Here is a 21,938-nt window from a genome sequence, read left to right on the forward strand (position 1 = left end):
ATCAAACAGTGCAGGTTTTCCTTGCTCTGTCATTGCAAGGGTTAATCAGTTCAGTTGATCTCCTGGAGCTCTCCATCCTGAATTGCCTCAGCTGTTTTGTGTTGGCCACTCCCCTGTGGTGTATATGCTCGCCATTGGCTCTTGGGAATTGCCAGTGATAGTTCTTACTTCCTGGTTAGGTGCTGGAGGAGATATTCAGTGTTTGGAGTACGCGGTGTTAGGAATCGTGGTTCTGTGCTCCCACCTGGGAATGGAGCAGGTCCGGTGCTACACTACTCCATTCGCAGGTGCCGCCATTGTTCTGACCCTGGTGGAGCTACTACGCGTGCGCGGAGACTGTCCCAATCTTATGGAGCATTGCGTTCTGGTGTTGTAGGATGTGTGAGGACACAGGACGTCGTGTCTCTCACATATTTCCTCGGTTGCCAGGCAACGCAGGACGCTGCTTTGTCTGGCACTAAGCAGTAGTGGAATTATGCTCATTCTGCTGTGCAAGCCAGCAGGGAGTAGCTGTCTGGGGATGATTGGGAGGTATTCAACAGCTGATCATTAGGCAGGCTATTTAATCCTGCTCCCTGCTCAGTGCTTTGCTGTTTATTGCAGTTCCTATGTGCTGTGGAGTCGAATGGTGCTAGCATTAGTGTTGCTATCTTTTCAGGGGTTTTCTCATTTTCTCTTTTGGTTACACTTCCTGGGGTTCTTGCAGAGGTACTCACCTGGTCCTTGACTAAGCACAAGCCACGTCACCCACCAGACGCCAGCTGTCCGGCGACAGTGGGCCTGGGAAGACTCTGCCAAAGTCCCCCTTCCATTTTACTGGGAGCTGGGTGAAGAGTATTTCCGGCCCTCAAGGGCTTGCCTAGCTGGGCAGCTTGTGCCGAGTGTGTCTGTGGTTGTGCCTTTGCTGGTTTAGTGCCAGTCTTGCTGGGTCCCTCTGCAAAGCACATAACCGGCGGTTGGAGAGTTGTTCAGGAGATTTCTACCTGGAGTTGGTTTGCATGTCTATCTTCATTCTCTCCTATTTGGTTTCTCCTACCTATCCCTTCCCTGTGTTCCACTCTTGTTTTGTGAGGATATGATTGTAGTTTCCTTTCATTCCTGTCTGTCTTCCCTTGTATGTCTGTTTAGTGTAATCCTATACATTTCTTCCTCACACCTCCCTGGGCGGAGGAGGGATAAGATGAGGTTTAAGATAGGAGCATAGCAAGGTACATGACCCTGGCATCTTCACCTTCTGGGGTAATCCGGGGGACAGGGATAGACTAGGACGCCCCCTAGTTCGAGGGATCAGAAAGTTGCCCACAAGCTGATTCTCTTTGGTGTGGCTGTGATGTTAGGTGGTATAGACGATGTTGCTATTCATAACTGCTTTTCCAGGTTTGCGTTGGTCTGAAGGACAGGTGACTCTTTGCCATTATAAGTTTTGTAAAGAATTCGCAGCAGTAAGTCGTACCAAACACAGATGTATATTACACTGCAGGTCTCCTCACAGTGGGAAATCCATCACTGTTCACGTTACATTTATAGAACTCAAGAGGTGGGAGATCTACAGTATATACATCACAAAGGAGACGCCAAGACTGTGCCTCCTATGTAATGTATACGTCAGTCTCTGTGTTTCTTTTGTGATATATAGGGTAGTCACAAAAGAGACACAGAGACTGCCATATACATCACATAGGAGACACTGAGACTGCCGTATACATAAAATAAGAGACACCAAGACTACTGTTTATACAGTACATCACAGGAGACATGGGGTTGCAGCATAAACATGACAGGAGACTTGGTGCTGCGGCATAGACATCACAGGAGACTTGGTGCTGCGGCATAGACATCATAGGAGACTTGGGGCTGCAGCATAAATATCACAGGAGACATGGGGCTGTGGCATAGACATCACAGGACACACTTTTGGACTGTGGTCATCTTGTGTTGAATGGGAGCGCATCATGCGCTAACTGCCCACAAAGTACGTCCGGACGATGGGACTGGTCAACGTCTTGATGTAATCTTTCATTGCACGCGCCACAGCATTCAGTAGTGAACGCTGCGTGTGCGTGCTCTCAGAGTAAGAAGAAATTAAAAGGCCGACAGCCGCTAAAACGCAGCTATTGGCCCGAGCACTGCGGTCCCCAGGAATCTGCCGATGTGACGGAGTAAAGGTTCCACAGGCATGAGCTTCGCTCCTCTGCCTTAAAGTGATTGTTCTCTTTATTTTAACACCTACTATTATATTAGTATTACAGATTATCCTCGCTAGTACAGCTTTCCAGACTGCACAGTAATCCTGCCCGTAAAATTGCTGCTGGTGGAGGTGCATGTGATATCCATCGGCCTCCTCAGATTGAAAAACGCCTGAAGGCGGCCTGTGTCTGCCATATTATATCTCGTATGAAGCCCATCCTATAACTGGGCTTCATAGGAGATCATCAATTTCATGATTCACTACAATAATATTGTATTGCAGTTTATTGAGGAAGTGATCAAGCAATTGCAGATTCAAGTCCACTAAAGAGACTAAGAAAACATTGAAAAAAAGTCTAAAAATATATATATAAAAAAAAAATATATATATATATATATATATATATATATATATATATATATATATATTTATATATATAGCATTTTTTTGTAGTAAACTACAAAAGTAGAAAAGGAAAATTAACATCTTTGGTACTGACACGTGTGTGTTTACCAAAACTAATAATATCTAAAACTATTTATCCCATAAGATGACTGCTGAAATGCAAAAAAGATCAAAACGCTGAATTCCCAAAGAAGTGCAATAACTGTGACCAAAACATTGTACAGTGTTGGCCAAAAGTATTGGCACCCCTGCAATTCTGTCAGATAATACTCAGTTTCTTCCTGAAAATGATTGCAATCATAAATTCTTTGGTCTTATTATCTTCATTTAATTTGCTTGCAAGGAAAAAACACAAAAGAGAATGAAGCAAAAATCAAATCATTGATCATTTCACACAAAACTCCAAAAAAGGGCCGGACAAAAGTATTGGCACCCTCAGCCTAATACTTGGTTGCACAACCTTTAGCCAAAATAACTGCAAACAACCGCTTCCGGTAACCATCAATGAGTTTCTTACAATGCTCTGCTGGAATTGTAGACCATTCTTCTTTGGCAAACTGCTCCAGGTCCCTGATATTTGAAGGGTGCCTTCTCCAAACTGCCATTTTGAGATCTCTCCACAGGTGTTCTATGGGATTCAGGTCTGGATTCATTGCTGGCCACCTTAGAAGTCTCCAGTGCTTTCTCTCAAACCATTTTATAGTGCTTTTGGAAGTGTGTTTTGGGTCATTGTCCTCCTGGAAGACCCATGACCTCTGAGGGAGACCCAGCTTTCTCACACTGGGCCCTACATTATGCTGCAAAATTTGTTGGTAGTCTTCAGACTTCATAATGCCATGCACGCGGTCAAGCAGTCCAGTGCCAAAGGCAGCAAAGCAACGCCAAAACATCAGGGAACCTCCGCCATGTTTGGCTATAGGGACCGTGTTCTTTTCTTTGAATGCCTCTTTTTTTTTCCTGTACACTCTATGTTGATGCTTTTTCCCAAAAAGCTCTACTTTTGTCTCATCTGACCAGAGAACATTCTTCCAAAACGTTTTAGGCTTTCTCAAGTAAGTTTTGGCTAACTCCAGCCTGGCTTTTTTATGTTTCGGGGTAAGAAGTGGGGTCTTCCTGGGTATCCTACCATACAGTCCCTTTTCATTCAGACGCCGACGGATAGTACGGGTTGACACTGTTGCACCCTCGGACTGCAGGGCAGCTTGAACTTGTTTGGATGTTAGTCGAGGTTATTTATCCACCATCCGCACAATCTTGCATTGAAATCTCTCGTCAATTTTTCTTCTCCGTCCACATCTACGGAGGTTAGCCACAGTGCCATGGGCTTTAAACTTCTTGATGACACTGCGCACGGAAGACACAGGAGCATTCAGGTCTTTGGACATGGACTTGTAGCCTTGAGATTGCTCATGCTTCCTCACAATTTGGTTTCTCAAGTCCTCAGACAGTTCTTTGGTCTTCTTTCTTTTCTCCATGCTCAATGTGGTACACACAAGGACACAGGACAGAGGTTGAGTCAACTTTAATCCATGGTAACTGGCTGCAAGTGTGATTTAGTTATTGCCAACACCTGTTAGGTGCCACAGGTAAGTTACAGGTGCTGTTAATTACACGAATTAGAGAAGCATCACATGATTTTTCAAACAGTGCCAATACTTTTGTCCACCCCCTTTTTTAGGTTTGGTGTGGAATTATATCCAATTTGGCTTTAGGACAATTCTTTTTGTGTTTTTTCATTGAAGACAAATTAAATGAAGAGAATAATACCAAAGAATTTGTGATTGCTATCATTTTCAGGAAGAAACTGAGTATTATCTGACAGAATTGCAGGGGTGTCAATACTTTTGGCCAGCACTGTATGTGCTGGAAAAAAACACACACATAATACAGGTCTTTTGACAAATGAATAAAAAAATCTCTGGCAATGGTGAAACAAATCAGTTTTTATTTTTCTTTACAAAGTTCTGATTAAACATTAATTAAAAATAAATCGTTATCAGTTTGGTATCGCTGTAATTGTACGGACCTGAAATATCATGTTGCCAGGTAATTTTTACCGCAAAATGAGCGGTGTAGAAACGAACCCAAAAAAGCAATGGTACAAATGCATTTTTCACCATTGCACAGCACTTTGAATATATGTCCCCATTTTTTAGTACACTATATGGCAAAATGAATGATGTCATTCAAAACTACAATTCATCCCTAAAAAACAAGCCCTTATACTGCTATGTTGACTGAAAAAAAAAACTTATTGCTCCTCAAAGAAGAGAGAGGCAAAAACAAGAGCGCAAAAAAAAAAAAATTGGTCTGTTCGTAAGGGGTTAAATATTGACTTGAAAGAATATGTTTGGATTAATTTTCTTTTGTATTTAATAATTGTGAAGAATGTCAATCATTTTTGTAGGATTTGCTTTCCCCTGGAGCTTGCAATCATCAACCTCTAATACCTAATTTGTTGGCCCTCCTATATGTCCTATAGGTTACTGGAGTTGTGATAGATGCGAATGGAAAAGCACATTATGTCCTATCTGGGACATGGGATGAGAAGATGGAATGTGCAAAGATTGTGCAGAGTAGTCAAGGCAATGGCAGCACTGAGGGGAAGCAGAAGACTGTATACCAGACGCTCCCACCAAAACTGCTCTGGAAAAAATACCCTCTACCGTAAGTCATAACAATATATGGTATGAAGGTTTAAAAACTATATGTATATTTATTTATTATACTTGCTTACATAGCGCTTTTCAGACATCATCATCACTGTCCACATCGGGGCTCACAATCTAGATTCCCTATCAGTTTGTCTTTGGAGTGTGGGAGGAAACCGGAGAACCAGGAGGAAACCCACACAAACACGAGGAGAACATACAAACTCCTTGCAGATGTGGTCCTTGGTGGGATTTGAACCCATGACCCCAGCACTGTAAGGCAACAGTGCTACCCACTGAGCCACAATGCAAAGATGATTGGTCATAGGGGTGGGCTAAAACATTTTACCTATCAGGAACCACTGTGAAGAACACTACAGTAAGCCTCTCCTTCCCAGTGATGGCAGTAGAAACATTCAACTGGTTTCTGATTCTGTGCGCATTCATTTAATGACTTTTATTGTATAGAGTCTATATATGTCTAAACAATTTTCAGTCCCCATAAGACTAAATTCTTGTTTCATTATCCTAAGATTAAGCCGTGTAAAATCACAGTTAATGTTTGTCCCAAAAAATCCTCGTCTCAAAATTAAAATACTCCTGAAGCAAGTCAAATTCCACAGTTTTAGGTATTGTTGGGGGTGAGATCACTGGGACTCTTCCCAGTCAGAAGATTGAGGAGACTACAGCATTCTGGTGCAGCTAATACGTGACTGCAGCCATCACGTTCTGTACTACTGCCATCACCATTCCGCAATGGTAGCCATGATGTCTGTAGCATGGCTACTGATTAGCTGCAGTCGTTACATCCTGCTGATCACTTGGAAACAAAGCCAAAATTGCATTGGAAAGAAGAGTTTTCATTGTTTTAAATCATCTGTAGACATTTCTTTAAAATATAATAATTGATAGCCTTTTTACTGAAACTTCAAACACGATGTAACACACTCTGAATGCACTTTCGCTACACACATAAAAACGTGAGGTTCTTAGTGCACATTGTGATCAAAGTGTGTGACCCCAACTGCAAGCGATAGGACAACATATTTTAGATGGACTCTATACTAAACAGGCTCACCTATGTTTGTGACCAATCCTCAAATTAACTGGGGAAGAATAAGATCCTGCTAATTAAAAAAGAAGGAACTTTAATGAAAGACTGTGTGATTTACTGATACACTGGGTCTGCTAGAGTCGTAGCTCCAGGAAAATATTCACTTTTTACTATGGGCCTAAGAACTAACAGGCAGGTATTTGCTAACTATGTGCCTGGTGCCGACCTCTTTCAGCAGAGCAGTCACAGACCACTCCTGCCGTGTAGCTTCTGCTGACATCACGTCGACAGAGCAATGGGTTCTCATGTGCTCCGCTCACGGAGCATCACTGCCGGTGTCATGCTGATTGACAGCCGGCTCCCTAATGCCTAACTGCAGGAAACCGGCTGTCAATCTGCATGATGTTGGCAGTCACGCCACGTCGACAGGGTAGCCCAGAAGAGAAGGAGCTTGTCTGTTGACATGCATCGTCGACAGGAACAGTCAGTGACTGCTCTGAGCCGGCGCTGGATAGAACAGGTAGGTAATTGCTAAATACACTGCTCAAAAAAATAAAGGGAACACTTAAACAACAGAATATAACTCCAAGTGAATCAAACTTCTGTGAAATCAAACTGTCCACTTACGAAGCAACACTGATTGACAATCAATTTCACATGCTGTTGTGCAAATGGAATAGACAATAGATGGAAATTATTGGCAATTATCAAGACACACTCAATAAAGGAGTGGTTCTGCAGGTGGGGACCACAGACCACATCTTAGTACCAATGCTTTCTGGCTGATGTTTTGGTCACTTTTGAATGTTGGTTGTGCTTTCACACTCGTGGTAGCATGAGACGGACTCTACAACCCACAGAAGTTGCTCAGGTAGTGCAGCTCATCCAGAATGGCACATCAATGCGAGCTGTGGCAAGAAGGTTTGCTGTGTCTGTCAGCGTAGTGTCCAGAGGCTGGAGGCGCTACCAGGAGACAGGCCAGTACACCAGGAGATGTGGAGGGGGCCGTAGGAGGGCAACAACCCAGCAGCAGGACCGCTACCTCCGCTTTTGTGCAAGGAGGAACAGGAGGAGCACTGCCAGAGCCCTGCAAAATGACCTCCAGCAGGCCACAAATGTGCATGTGTCTGCTCAAACGGTTAGAAACCGACTCAATGAGGGTGGTATGAGAGCCCGACGTCCACTCATGGGGGTTGTGCTCACAGCCCAACACCGTGCAGGACGCTTGGCATTTGCCACAGAACACCAGGATTGGCAAAGTCGCCACTGGCACCCTGTGCTCTTCACAGATGAAAGCAGGTTCACACTGAGCACATGTGACAGAGTCTGGAGAGGCTGTGGAGAGCGATCTGCTGCCTGCAACATCCTTCAGCATGACCGGTTTGGCAGTGGGTCGGTAATGGTGTGGGGTGGCATTTCTGGGATGTGTTATTTGAGTGTTCCCTTTATTTTTTTGAGCAGTGTACTTAGCAACTACCTGCCTGTTAGTTTTTTGGCTCATAGTAAAAAAAATAAATTAGTCCTGGACAACCCCTTTAACAAAGAAAAACATAAGCACTGCCCTGTTCTGAAGTGGAAGTGCGGGTTCCATATATACACAAAGCTGTTTTCTTGGAAAGCTTTTCTCAGTTATTTTATTTGCCCTAGTAGAAAGATGCAATATTGATTTCTGCGCCATTGGGTGAGATCAGTATTTCTCTAATTCTACAGATGAATTAACTGACCTGCTTGCAGAGAGATTTCATTAACCTTTGATGCCAGAAAAGGTTATTTTCCACATTGGCAATAAACATTGATGGTAATTGTAAAGCTATTTACATTTGAAAAAGAAAGTCACATCAGACTGACAGTAAAGGTCGCTTGTAAAAGAGTAAAATATACACCTGTGCTAAAGCCAGTTTTTTAAGGCTCTGTTCATAGTTTGCTTTTTTCTCTCGAGGTATTCACCTAATATATAGCTTAGAGTTCTACAACTATATGCTGTATGGATGGACAAGTCAACATTTGCTTTATTGCCAAGAATAATCAACTACGCTGTTATACGGTTAAAAAAACAAATATATCTATAAACCAAATGTGTGCCAAAAGGACACTTTCTGCCATATAACAGTGTGAATGGAAGCTGGTGTCTGTATTCCCAATGCTTAAAGGGGTATTCCCATCTCCAAGATCTTATCCCAATACTGTATGTAGTAGGTGTAATAATAATAATCTATAATATAACCGGGAATGCGTCCCTCTGTCTGAAGCCTCGATAGACTGTGCAAGCGCGACACGCCTGCATAGTCTGGACCCCACAAAGGCACACATCCCCATCCTAAATGAGGATGTGAATTGTGGCGCCGGAGATCGCGGTATGCGTAAGCACTGAACGCATACCGCGATCTCCGGCACCATAACAACTTACCTATCCGGGATGCAGAAGGCCGGGATCCACCATCGGTACCGGCGCATGCGCATAGCGCGCTTCCGGCGCCGTTTTATTGAAGACACATTGCAAGTGTGTCTTCAATAGACACATTGAAGAAACACTTGCAGTGTGTCTCCAACAACATGGCGCCGGAAAGTGCGGACTGCGCAGGCGCTGACCCGGCGTCACAGTTCTCCCCCGCCCTCTCATGACATCACTTATAATTTAAATATGTTATGTACCTCTGGGCCGGAAAGCGCGGTCTGCGCAGGTGCTGATCCGGCGTCACAGTTCTCCCCCGCCCTCTCCTGACATCACTAATAATTTAAATATGTAACGTACCACCACACTTCGCCGCCATTTTAAAAACAGAAGATTTCTCCGTCACACAGCGCCTCCGGTCTCTATCTTAAAAAAAAACCATTTTGTACATATATATATCTACTATATAGAATAGTCATCAGAGTACTCCAACACAGTCAGCGGAGCAATCCCGCACAAAAAACGTCAGCGGAGCAATCCCGCACAAAAAAACGTCAGCGTAGCAATCCCGCACAAAAAATGTCAGCGGAGCAATCCCGCACAAAAAACGTCAACGGAGCAATCCTGCACAAAATACGTCAGCGGAGCAATCCCGCGCAAAATACGTCAGCGGAGCAATCCCGTACAAAATACGTCAGCAGAGCAATCCCGCACAAAAAACATCAGCGGAGCAATCCCGCACAAAAAACGTCAGCGGAGCAATCCCGCACAAAATACGTCAGCGGAGCAATCTCGCACAAAATACGTCAGCGGAGCAATCTCGCACAAAATACATCAGCGGAGCAATCCCGCACAAAATACGTCAGCGGAGCAATCCAGCCACTTTCTACTGAACATATATATAAAATACATCAGCAGAGCAATCCCGCACAAAAAACGTCAGCGGAGCAATCCCGCACAAAAAACGTCAGCGGAGCAATCCCGCACAAAAAACGTCAGCGGAGCAATCCCGCACAAAATACGTCAGCGGAGCAATCTCGCACAAAATACGTCAGCGGAGCAATCTTGCACAAAATACATCAGCGGAGCAATCCCGCACAAAATACGTCAGTGGAGCAATCCAGCTACTTTCTACTGAATATATATATAAAATACGTCAGCAGAGCAATCCCGCACAAAATACGTCAGCGGAGCAATCCAGCCACTTTCTACTGAACATATATATAAAATACATCAGCAGAGCAATCCCGCACAAAAAACATCAGCGGAGCAATCTCGCACAAAAAACGTCAGCGAAGCAATCCCGTGCAAAAAACGTCAGCGAAGCAATCCCGCCCAAATATGTCAGCGGAGCAATCTCGCACAAAATACGTCAGCGGAGCAATCTCGCACAAAATACGTCAGCGGAGCAATCTCGCACAAAAAACCTCAGCGGAGCAATCCCACACAAAATACATCAACGGAGCAATCCCGTACAAAAACCGTCAGCGGAGCAATCCCGCACAAAAAACGTCAGCGGAGCAATCCCGCACAAAATACGTCAGCGAAGCATTCCCGTACAAAAAACGTCAGCGGAGCAATCCCGCACAAAATACGTCAGCGGAGCAATCCAGCCACTTTCTACTGAACATATATATAAAATACATCAGCAGAGCAATCCCGCACAAAAAACGTCAGCAGAGCAATCCCGCACAAAAAACGTCAGCGGAGCAATCCCGCACAAAAAACGTCAGCGGAGCAATCCCGCGCAAAAAACGTCAGTGGAGCAGTCCAGCACAAAAACAGTCAGCGGAGCAATCCCGCACAAAATACGTCAGCGGAGCAATCCAGCCACTTTCTACTGAACATATATATAAAATACATCAGCAGAGCAATCCCGCACAAAAAACGTCAGCAGAGCAATCCCGCACAAAAAACGTCAGCGGAGCAATCCCGCACAAAAAACGTCAGCGGAGCAATCCCGCACAAAAAACGTCAGTGGAGCAGTCCAGCACAAAAACAGTCAGCGGAGCAATCCCGCACAAAAAATGTCAGCGGAGCAATCCAGCCACTTTCTACTGAATATATATATATATATAATACGTCAGCGGAGCAATCCCGCACAAAAAACGTCAGCGGATCAATCCCGCACAAAATACGTCAGCAGAGCAATCCCGCACAAAAAACGTCAGCGGAGCAATCCCGCACAAAATACGTCAGCGGAGCAATCCAGTCACTTTCTGCTGAATATATATATATATATATATATAATACATCAGCAGAGCAATCCAGACACTTTCTACTGAATATATATATATATATATATATATAATACGTCAGCAGAGCAATCCAGACACTTTCTACTGAATATATATATAAAATACGTCAGCAGAGCAATCCCGCACAAAAAACGTCAGCGAATCAATCCCGCACAAAATACGTCAGCAGAGCAATCCAGTCACTTTCTACTGAATATATATATATATAATACGTCAGCAGAGCAATCCCGCACAAAAAACGTCAGCGGAGCAATCCTGCACAAAATACGTCAGCGGAGCAATCCAGTCACTTTCTACTGAATATATATATATATATATAATACATCAGCGGAGCAATCCAGTCACTTTCTACTGAATATATATATATATATATATATATATATATATATATATATATAATACGTCAGTGGAGCAATCCAGACACTTTCTACTGAATATATATATATATATATATATATATAATACATCAGCAGAGCAATCCAGACACTTTCTACTGAATATATATATATATATATATATATATATATATATATAATACGTCAGCAGAGCAATCCAGCCACTTTCTACTGAATATATATATATATATAATACGTCAGCGGAGCAATCCAGACACTTTCTACTGAATATATATATATATATACAATACGTCAGCGGAGCAATCCAGACACTTTCTACTGAATATATATATAATACGTCAGCAGAGCAATCCAGCCACTTTCTACTGAATATATATATATATAATACGTCAGCGGAGCAATCCAGCCACTTTCTACTGAATATATATATATATAATACGTCAGCGGAGCAATCCAGACACTTTCTACTGAATATATATATATATATATATATATATATATATATATATAATACATCAGCAGAGCAATCCAGACACTTTCTACTGAATATATATATATAATACGTCAGCAGAGCAATCCTGCACAAAAAACGTCAGCGGAGCAATCCCGCACAAAAAACGTCAGCAGAGCAATCCTGCACAAAAACCGTCAGCGGAGCAATCCAGCCACTTTCTACTGAATATATATATATATATAAAATACGTCAGCAGAGCAATCCCGCACAAAAAACGTCAGCGGAGCAATCCCGCACAAAATATGTCAGCGGAGCAATCTCGCACAAAATACGTCAGCGGAGCAGTCTCGCACCAAATACTTCAGTGGAGCAATCTCGCCCAAAAAACGTCAGCGGAGCAATCCCGCACAAACTACATCAACGGAGCAATCCCGCACAAAAAACGTCAGCGGAGCAATCCCGCACAAAATACGTCAGCGAAGCAATCCCGTACAAAAAACGTCAGCGGAGCAATCCCGCACAAAATACGTCAGCGGAGCAATCCCGCACAAAAAACATCAGCGGAGCAATCCCGCACAAAAAACGTCAGCGGAGCAATCCCGCACAAAATACGTCAGCGGAGCAATCTCGCACAAAATACGTCAGCGGAGCAATCTCGCACAAAATACATCAGCGGAGCAATCCCGCACAAAATACGTCAGCGGAGCAATCCAGCCACTTTCTACTGAACATATATATAAAATACATCAGCAGAGCAATCCCGCACAAAAAACGTCAGCGGAGCAATCCCGCACAAAAAACGTCAGCGGAGCAATCCCGCACAAAAAACGTCAGCGGAACAATCCCGCACAAAATACGTCAGCGGAGCAATCTCGCACAAAATACGTCAGCGGAGCAATCTTGCACAAAATACATCAGCGGAGCAATCCCGCACAAAATACGTCAGCGGAGCAATCCAGCCACTTTCTACTGAACATATATATAAAATACATCAGCAGAGCAATCCCGCACAAAAAACATCAGCGGAGCAATCTCGCACAAAAAACGTCAGCGAAGCAATCCCGTGCAAAAAACGTCAGCGAAGCAATCCCGCCCAAATATGTCAGCGGAGCAATCTCGCACAAAATACGTCAGCGGAGCAATCTCGCACAAAATACGTCAGCGGAGCAATCTCGCACAAAAAACGTCAGCGGAGCAATCCCGCACAAAATACGTCAGCGGAGCAATCCAGCCACTTTCTACTGAACATATATATAAAATACATCAGCAGAGCAATCCCGCACAAAAAACGTCAGCAGAGCAATCCCGCACAAAAAACGTCAGCGGAGCAATCCCGCACAAAAAACGTCAGCGGAGCAATCCCGCGCAAAAAACGTCAGTGGAGCAGTCCAGCACAAAAACAGTCAGCGGAGCAATCCCGCACAAAATATGTCAGCGGAGCAATCCAGCCACTTTCTACTGAACATATATATAAAATACATCAGCAGAGCAATCCCGCACAAAAAACGTCAGCAGAGCAATCCCGCACAAAAAACGTCAGCGGAGCAATCCCGCACAAAAAACGTCAGCGGAGCAATCCCGCACAAAAAACGTCAGTGGAGCAGTCCAGCACAAAAACAGTCAGCGGAGCAATCCCGCACAAAAAATGTCAGCGGAGCAATCCAGCCACTTTCTACTGAATATATATATATATATAATACGTCAGCGGAGCAATCCCGCACAAAAAACGTCAGCGGATCAATCCCGCACAAAATACGTCAGCAGAGCAATCCCGCAAAAAAAACGTCAGCGGAGCAATCCCGCACAAAATACGTCAGCGGAGCAATCCAGTCACTTTCTGCTGAATATATATATATATATATAATACATCAGCAGAGCAATCCAGTCACTTTCTACTGAATATATATATATATATATATATATATATATATATATAATACGTCAGCAGAGCAATCCAGACACTTTCTACTGAATATATATATAAAATACGTCAGCAGAGCAATCCCGCACAAAAAACGTCAGCGAATCAATCCCGCACAAAATACGTCAGCAGAGCAATCCAGTCACTTTCTACTGAATATATATATATATAATACGTCAGCAGAGCAATCCCGCACAAAAAACGTCAGCGGAGCAATCCTGCACAAAATACGTCAGCGGAGCAATCCAGTCACTTTCTACTGAATATATATATATATATATAATACATCAGCGGAGCAATCCAGTCACTTTCTACTGAATATATATATATATATATATATATATATATATATAATACGTCAGTGGAGCAATCCAGACACTTTCTACTGAATATATATATATATATATATATATATATATATAATACGTCAGCAGAGCAATCCAGACACTTTCTACTGAATATATATATATATATATATATATATAATACATCAGCAGAGCAATCCAGACACTTTCTACTGAATATATATATATATATATATATATATAATACGTCAGCAGAGCAATCCAGCCACTTTCTACTGAATATATATATATATATAATACGTCAGCGGAGCAATCCAGACACTTTCTACTGAATATATATATATATAATACGTCAGCGGAGCAATCCAGACACTTTCTACTGAATATATATATAATACGTCAGCAGAGCAATCCAGCCACTTTCTACTGAATATATATATATATAATACGTCAGCGGAGCAATCCAGCCACTTTCTACTGAATATATATATATATAATACGTCAGCGGAGCAATCCAGACACTTTCTACTGAATATATATATATATATATATATATATATATATAATACATCAGCAGAGCAATCCAGACACTTTCTACTGAATATATATATATAATACGTCAGCAGAGCAATCCTGCACAAAAAACGTCAGCGGAGCAATCCCGCACAAAAAACGTCAGCAGAGCAATCCTGCACAAAAACCGTCAGCGGAGCAATCCAGCCACTTTCTACTGAATATATATATATATATAAAATACGTCAGCAGAGCAATCCCGCACAAAAAACGTCAGCGGAGCAATCCCGCACAAAATATGTCAGCGGAGCAATCTCGCACAAAATACGTCAGCGGAGCAGTCTCGCACCAAATACTTCAGTGGAGCAATCTCGCCCAAAAAACGTCAGCGGAGCAATCCCGCACAAAATACATCAACGGAGCAATCCCGCACAAAAAACGTCAGCGGAGCAATCCCGCACAAAATACGTCAGCGAAGCAATCCCGTGCAAAAAACGTCAGCGGAGCAATCCCGCACAAAATACGTCAGCGGAGCAATCCCGCACAAAATATGTCAGTGGAGCAATCCAGCTACTTTCTACTGAATATATATATAAAATACGTCAGCAGAGCAATCCAGCACAAAAACAGTCAGCGGGGCAATCCCGCACAAAAAATGTCAGCGGAGCAATCCAGCCACTTTCTGCTGAATATATATATATAATACGTCAGCGGAGCAATCCCGCACAAAAAACGTCAGCGAATCAATCCCGCACAAAATACGTCAGCAGAGCAATCCCGCACAAAAAACGTCAGCGGAGCAATCCCGCACAAAATACGTCAGCGGAGCAATCCAGTCACTTTCTACTGAATATATATATATATATATATATATATATATATATATATATATATATATATATATAATACATCAGCGGAGCAATCCAGTCACTTTCTACTGAATATATATATATATATATATATATATATAATACGTCAGCAGAGCAATCCAGACACTTTCTACTGAATATATATATAAAATACGTCAGCAGAGCAATCCCGCACAAAAAACGTCAGCGAATCAATCCCGCACAAAATACGTCAGCAGAGCAATCCAGTCACTTTCTACTGAATATATATATAAAATACGTCAGCAGAGCAATCCCGCACAAAATACGTCAGCGGAGCAATCCAGCCACTTTCTACTGAACATATATATAAAATACATCAGCAGAGCAATCCCGCACAAAAAACATCAGCGGAGCAATCTCGCACAAAAAACGTCAGCGAAGCAATCCCGTGCAAAAAACGTCAGCGGAGCAATCCCGCACAAAAAACGTCAGCGGAGCAATCCCGCCCAAATATGTCAGCGGAGCAATCTCGCACAAAATACGTCAGCGGAGCAATCTCGCACAAAATACGTCAGCGGAGCAATCTCGCACAAAAAACGTCAGCGGAGCAATCCCACACAAAATACATCAACGGAGCAATCCCGTACAAAAACCGTCAGCGGAGCAATCCCGCACAAAAAACGTCAGCGGAGCAATCCCGCACAAAATACGTCAGCGAAGCATTCCCGTACAAAAAACGTCAGCGGAGCAATCCCGCACAAAATACGTCAGCGGAGCAATCCCGCGCAAAAAACGTCAGTGGAGCAGTCCAGCACAAAAACAGTCAGCGGAGCAATCCCGCACAAAATACGTCAGCGGAGCAATCCCGCACAAAAAACGTCAGTGGAGCAGTCCAGCACAAAAACAGTCAGCGGAGCAATCCCGCACAAAAAATGTCAGCGGAGCAATCCAGCCACTTTCTACTGAATATATATATATATATATAATACGTCAGCGGAGCAATCCCGCACAAAAAACGTCAGCGAATCAATCCCGCACAAAATACGTCAGCAGAGCAATCCCGCACAAAAAACGTCAGCGGAGCAATCCAGTCACTTTCTGCTGAATATATATATATATATATATATATATAATACATCAGCGGAGCAATCCAGTCACTTTCTACTGAATATATATATACAGTGCCTACAAGTAGTATTCAACCCCCTGCAGATTTAGCTGGTTGACACATGCGGAATTAACTTGGCATTGTGACATTTGTACTGTATATCAGCCTGGAAGTGGGAAATGTACTGCAGCAACTTTTTTTTTTTTTTTTTTTTTTTTTTTTTTTTAAAACGTTAAAAGTTAATTCAGAGTGTCATTTATTATTCAACCCCTTAAACCACAAGAATTCTGTTTGGTCCCCCTAAAGTATTAAGAAGTAGTTCAGGCACCAAGAATAATGAGCTTCACATGTGTGGATTAAAGATCTCTTTTGCCAGCCTTTTCTGACTATTTAAGACCCTCCCCAGCACTCAGACATGGTCAACATGGTAAAGACAAAAGAGCATTCCAAGGCCATCAGAGACAAGATCGTGGAGGGTCACAAGGCTGGCCAGGGGTACAAAACCCTTTCCAAGGAGTTGGGCCTACCTGTCTCCTCTGTTGGGAGCATCATCCGTAAGTGGAAGGCTTATGGAACTACTGTTAGCCTTCCACGGCCTGGACAGCCTTTGAAAGTGTCCTCCCGTGCCGAGGGCAGGCTTGTCCGAAGAGTCAAGGCTAACCCAAGGACAACAAGGAAGGAGCTCCGGGAAGGTCTCATGGCAGTGGGGACATTAGTTTCAGTCAATACCATAAGTAACGTACTCCACCGCAATGGTCTCCGTTCCAGACGAGCCCGTAAGGTACCTTTACTTTCAAAGCGTTATGTCAAGGCTCGTCTACAGTTTGCTCATGATCACTTGGAGGACTCTGAGACAGACTGGTTCAAGGTTCTATGGTCTGATGAGACCGAGATCGAGATCTTTGGTGCCAACCACACACGTGACGTTTGGAGACTGGATGGCACTGCATACGACCCCAAGAATACCATCCCTACAGTCAAGCATGGTGGTGGCAGCATCATGCTGTGGGGCTGTTTCTCTGCCAAGGGGCCTGGCCATCTGGTCCGCATCCATGGGAAGATGGATAGCACGGCCTACCTGGAGATTTTGGCCAAGAACCTCCGCTCCTCCATCAAGGATCTTAAGATGGGTCGTAATTTCATCTTCCAACAAGACAACGACCCAAAGCACACAGCCAAGAAAACCAAGGCCTGGTTCAAGAGGGAAAAAGTCAAGGTGTTGGAGTGGCCTAGTCAGTCTCCTGACCTTAACCCAATTGAAAACTTGTGGAAGGAGCTCAAGAATAAAGTCCACATGAGACACCCAAAGAACCTAGATAACTTGGAGAAGATCTGCATGGAGGAGTGGGCCAAGATAACTCCACAGACCTGTGCCGGCCTGATCAGGTCTTATAAAAGATGATTATTAGCTGTAATTGCAAACAAGGGTTATTCCACAAAATATTAAACATAGGGGTTGAATAATAATTGACCCACACTTTTATGTTTAAAATTTAATAAAATTCAACTGAGCAACACAACTTTTTGGTTTGTAAGATTTATGCTTCTGTTCATAAAACCTACTCTCGTTTGCAGTTTGAAGGCTCTAACTTATTTGCATCTTATCAAACCAGCTAAATCTGCAGGGGGTTGAATACTACTTGTAGGCACTGTATATATATATATATATATATATATAATACGTCAGCAGAGCAATCCAGACACTTTCTACTGAATATATATATAAAATACGTCAGCAGAGCAATCCCGCACAAAAAACGTCAGCGAATCAATCCCGCACAAAATACGTCAGCAGAGCAATCCAGTCACTTTCTACTGAATATATATATAATACGTCAGCAGAGCAATCCCGCACAAAAAACGTCAGCGGAGCAATCCTGCACAAAATACGTCAGCGGAGCAATCCAGTCACTTTCTACTGAATATATATATATATATATATATATATAATACATCAGCAGAGCAATCCAGACACTTTCTACTGAATATATATATATATATATATATATATATAATACGTCAGTGGAGCAATCCAGACACTTTCTACTGAATATATATATATATATATATATATATATATATATATATATATATAATACATCAGCAGAGCAATCCAGACACTTTCTACTGAATATATATATATATATATATAATACGTCAGCAGAGCAATCCAGCCACTTTCTACTGAATATATATATATATATAATACGTCAGCGGAGCAATCCAGCCACTTTCTACTGAATATATATATATATATATAATACGTCAGCGGAGCAATCCAGACACTTTCTACTGAATATATATATATATATGTATAATACATCAGCAGAGCAATCCAGCCACTTTCTACTGAATATATATATAATACGTCAGCAGAGCAATCCAGCCACTTTCTACTGAATATATATATATATAATACGTCAGCGGAGCAATCCAGACACTTTCTACTGAATATATATATATATAATACGTCAGCGGAGCAATCCAGACACTTTCTACTGAATATATATATATATATATATATATATATATATATATATATATATATATATATATATATATATAATACATCAGCAGAGCAATCCAGCCACTTTCTACTGAATATATATATATATAATACGTCAGCGGAGCAATCCAGCCACTTTCTACTGAATATATATATATATATATAATACGTCAGCGGAGCAATCCAGACACTTTCTACTGAATATATATATATATGTATAATACATCAGCAGAGCAATCCAGCCACTTTCTACTGAATATATATATATATATATATATATAATACGTCAGCAGAGCAATCCAGACACTTTCTACTGAATATATATATAAAATACGTCAGCAGAGCAATCCCGCACAAAAAACGTCAGCGAAGCAATCCTGCACAAAAACCGTCAGCGGAGCAATCCAGCCACTTTCTACTGAATATATATATATATAAAATACGTCAGCAGAGCAATCCCGCACAAAAAACGTCAGCGGAGCAATCCCGCACAAAAAACGTCAGCGGAGCAATCCCGCACAAAAAACGTCAGCGGAGCAATCCTGCACAAAAACCGTCAGCGGAGCAATCCAGCCACTTTCTACTGAATATATATATATATATAAAATAGGTCAGCAGAGCAATCCCGCACAAAAAACGTCAGCGGAGCAATCCCGCACAAAATATGTCAGCGGAGCAATCTCGCACAAAATACGTCAGCGGAGCAATCTCGCACCAAATACTTCAGTGGAGCAATCTCGCACAAAAAACGTCAGCGGAGCAATCCCGCACAAAATACATCAACGGAGCAATCCCGCACAAAAAACGTCAGCGAAGCAATCCCGCACAAAATACGTCAGCGAAGCAATCCCGTACAAAAAACGTCAGCGGAGCAATCCCGCACAAAATACGTCAGCGGAGCAATCCCGCACAAAATATGTCAGTGGAGCAATCCAGCTACTTTCTACTGAATATATATATAAAATACGTCAGCAGAGCAATCCAGCACAAAAACAGTCAGCGGGGCAATCCCGCACAAAAAATGTCAGCGGAGCAATCCAGCCACTTTCTGCTGAATATATATATATATATATCTATATATATCTATATATATATATATATATATATATATATATATAATACGTCAGCGGAGCAATCCCGCACAAAAAACGTCAGCGAATCAATCCCGCACAAAAAACGTCAGCGGAGCAATCCCGCACAAAATACGTCAGCGGAGCAATCCAGTCACTTTCTACTGAATATATATATATATATATATATATATATATATATATAATACGTCAGCAGAGCAATCCAGACACTTTCTACTGAATATATATATAAAATACGTCAGCAGAGCAATTCCGCACAAAAAACGTCAGCGGAGCAATCCTGCACAAAATACGTCAGCGGAGCAATCCAGTCACTTTCTACTGAATATATATATATATATATATATATATATATAATACATCAGCGGAGCAATCCAGTCACTTTCTACTGAATATATATATATATATAATACATCAGCAGAGCAATCCAGCCACTTTCTACTGAATATATATATATATATAATACGTCAGCGGAGCAATCCAGACACTTTCTACTGAATATATATATATATATATATATAATACGTCAGCAGAGCAATCCAGCCACTTTCTACTGAATATATATATATATAATACGTCAGCGGAGCAATCCAGCCACTTTCTACTGAATATATATATATATATAATACGTCAGCGGAGCAATCCAGACACTTTCTACTGAATATATATATATATGTATAATACATCAGCAGAGCAATCCAGCCACTTTCTACTGAATATATATATAATACGTCAGCAGAGCAATCCAGCCACTTTCTACTGAATATATATATATATAATACGTCAGCGGAGCAATCCAGCCACTTTCTACTGAATATATATATATATAATACGTCAGCGGAGCAATCCAGACACTTTCTACGGAATATATATATATATATATATATATATAAAACATCAGCAGAGCAATCCAGACACTTTCTACTGAATATATATATATAATACGTCAGCAGAGCAATCCTGCACAAAAAACGTCAGCGGAGCAATCCCGCACAAAAAACGTCAGCGGAGCAATCCTGCACAAAAACCGTCAGCGGAGCAATCCAGCCACTTTCTACTGAATATATATATATATAAAATACGTCAGCAGAGCAATCCCGCACAAAAAACGTCAGCGGAGCAATCCCGCACAAAATATGTCAGCGGAGCAATCTCGCACAAAATACGTCAGCGGAGCAATCTCGCACCAAATACTTCAGTGGAGCAATCTCGCACAAAAAACGTCAGCGGAGCAATCCCGCACAAAATACATCAATGGAGCAATCCCGCACAAAAAACGTCAGCGGAGCAATCCCGCACAAAATACGTCAGCGAAGCAATCCCGTACAAAAAACGTCAGCGGAGCAATCCCGCACAAAATACGTCAGCGGAGCAATCCCGCACAAAATATGTCAGTGGAGCAATCCAGCTACTTTCTACTGAATATATATATAAAATACGTCAGCAGAGCAATCCCGCACAAAAAATGTCAGCGGAGCAATCCAGCCACTTTCTGCTGAATATATATATATATATATATATATATAATACGTCAGCGGAGCAATCCCGCACAAAAAACGTCAGCGAATCAATCCCGCACAAAATACGTCCGCAGCAATCCCGCACAAAAAACGTCAGCGGAGCAATCCAGTCACTTTCTACTGAATATATATGTATATATATATATATATATATAATACATCAGCGGAGCAATCCAGTCACTTTCTACTGAATATATATATATATATACATATATATATATATTTATAATACGTCAGCAGAGCAATCCAGACACTTTCTACTGAATATATATATAAAATACGTCAGCAGAGCAATCCCGCACAAAAAACGTCAGCGGAGCAATCCAGCACAAAATACGTCAGCGGAGCAATCCAGTCACTTTCTACTGAATATATATATATATATA

At 42.0% G+C, this 21,938-nt stretch overlaps 1 protein-coding gene across 4 annotated transcripts in view; it reads left to right on the forward strand.

Annotated features, from left to right (window-relative positions):
• Positions 1 to 21,938, forward strand: part of OSBP2 (oxysterol binding protein 2) — a 413,576-nt gene that overhangs the window by 285,995 nt on the left and 105,643 nt on the right. For all 4 annotated transcript variants that reach the window (XM_073676416.1, XM_073676415.1, XM_073676418.1 and 1 more), the window contains one exon: positions 5,076 to 5,260. In XM_073676416.1, the coding sequence (XP_073532517.1) occupies positions 5,076 to 5,260 (185 nt within the window). The remainder of the gene's footprint in view (positions 1 to 5,075; positions 5,261 to 21,938) is intronic.

This window comes from Phyllobates terribilis, unplaced genomic scaffold, assembly GCF_046119375.1.
Source record: "Phyllobates terribilis strain yellow unplaced genomic scaffold, ASM4611937v1 Scaffold_1__5_contigs__length_1240528914, whole genome shotgun sequence".
NCBI classification, from domain to species: Eukaryota; Metazoa; Chordata; class Amphibia; order Anura; family Dendrobatidae; genus Phyllobates; species Phyllobates terribilis.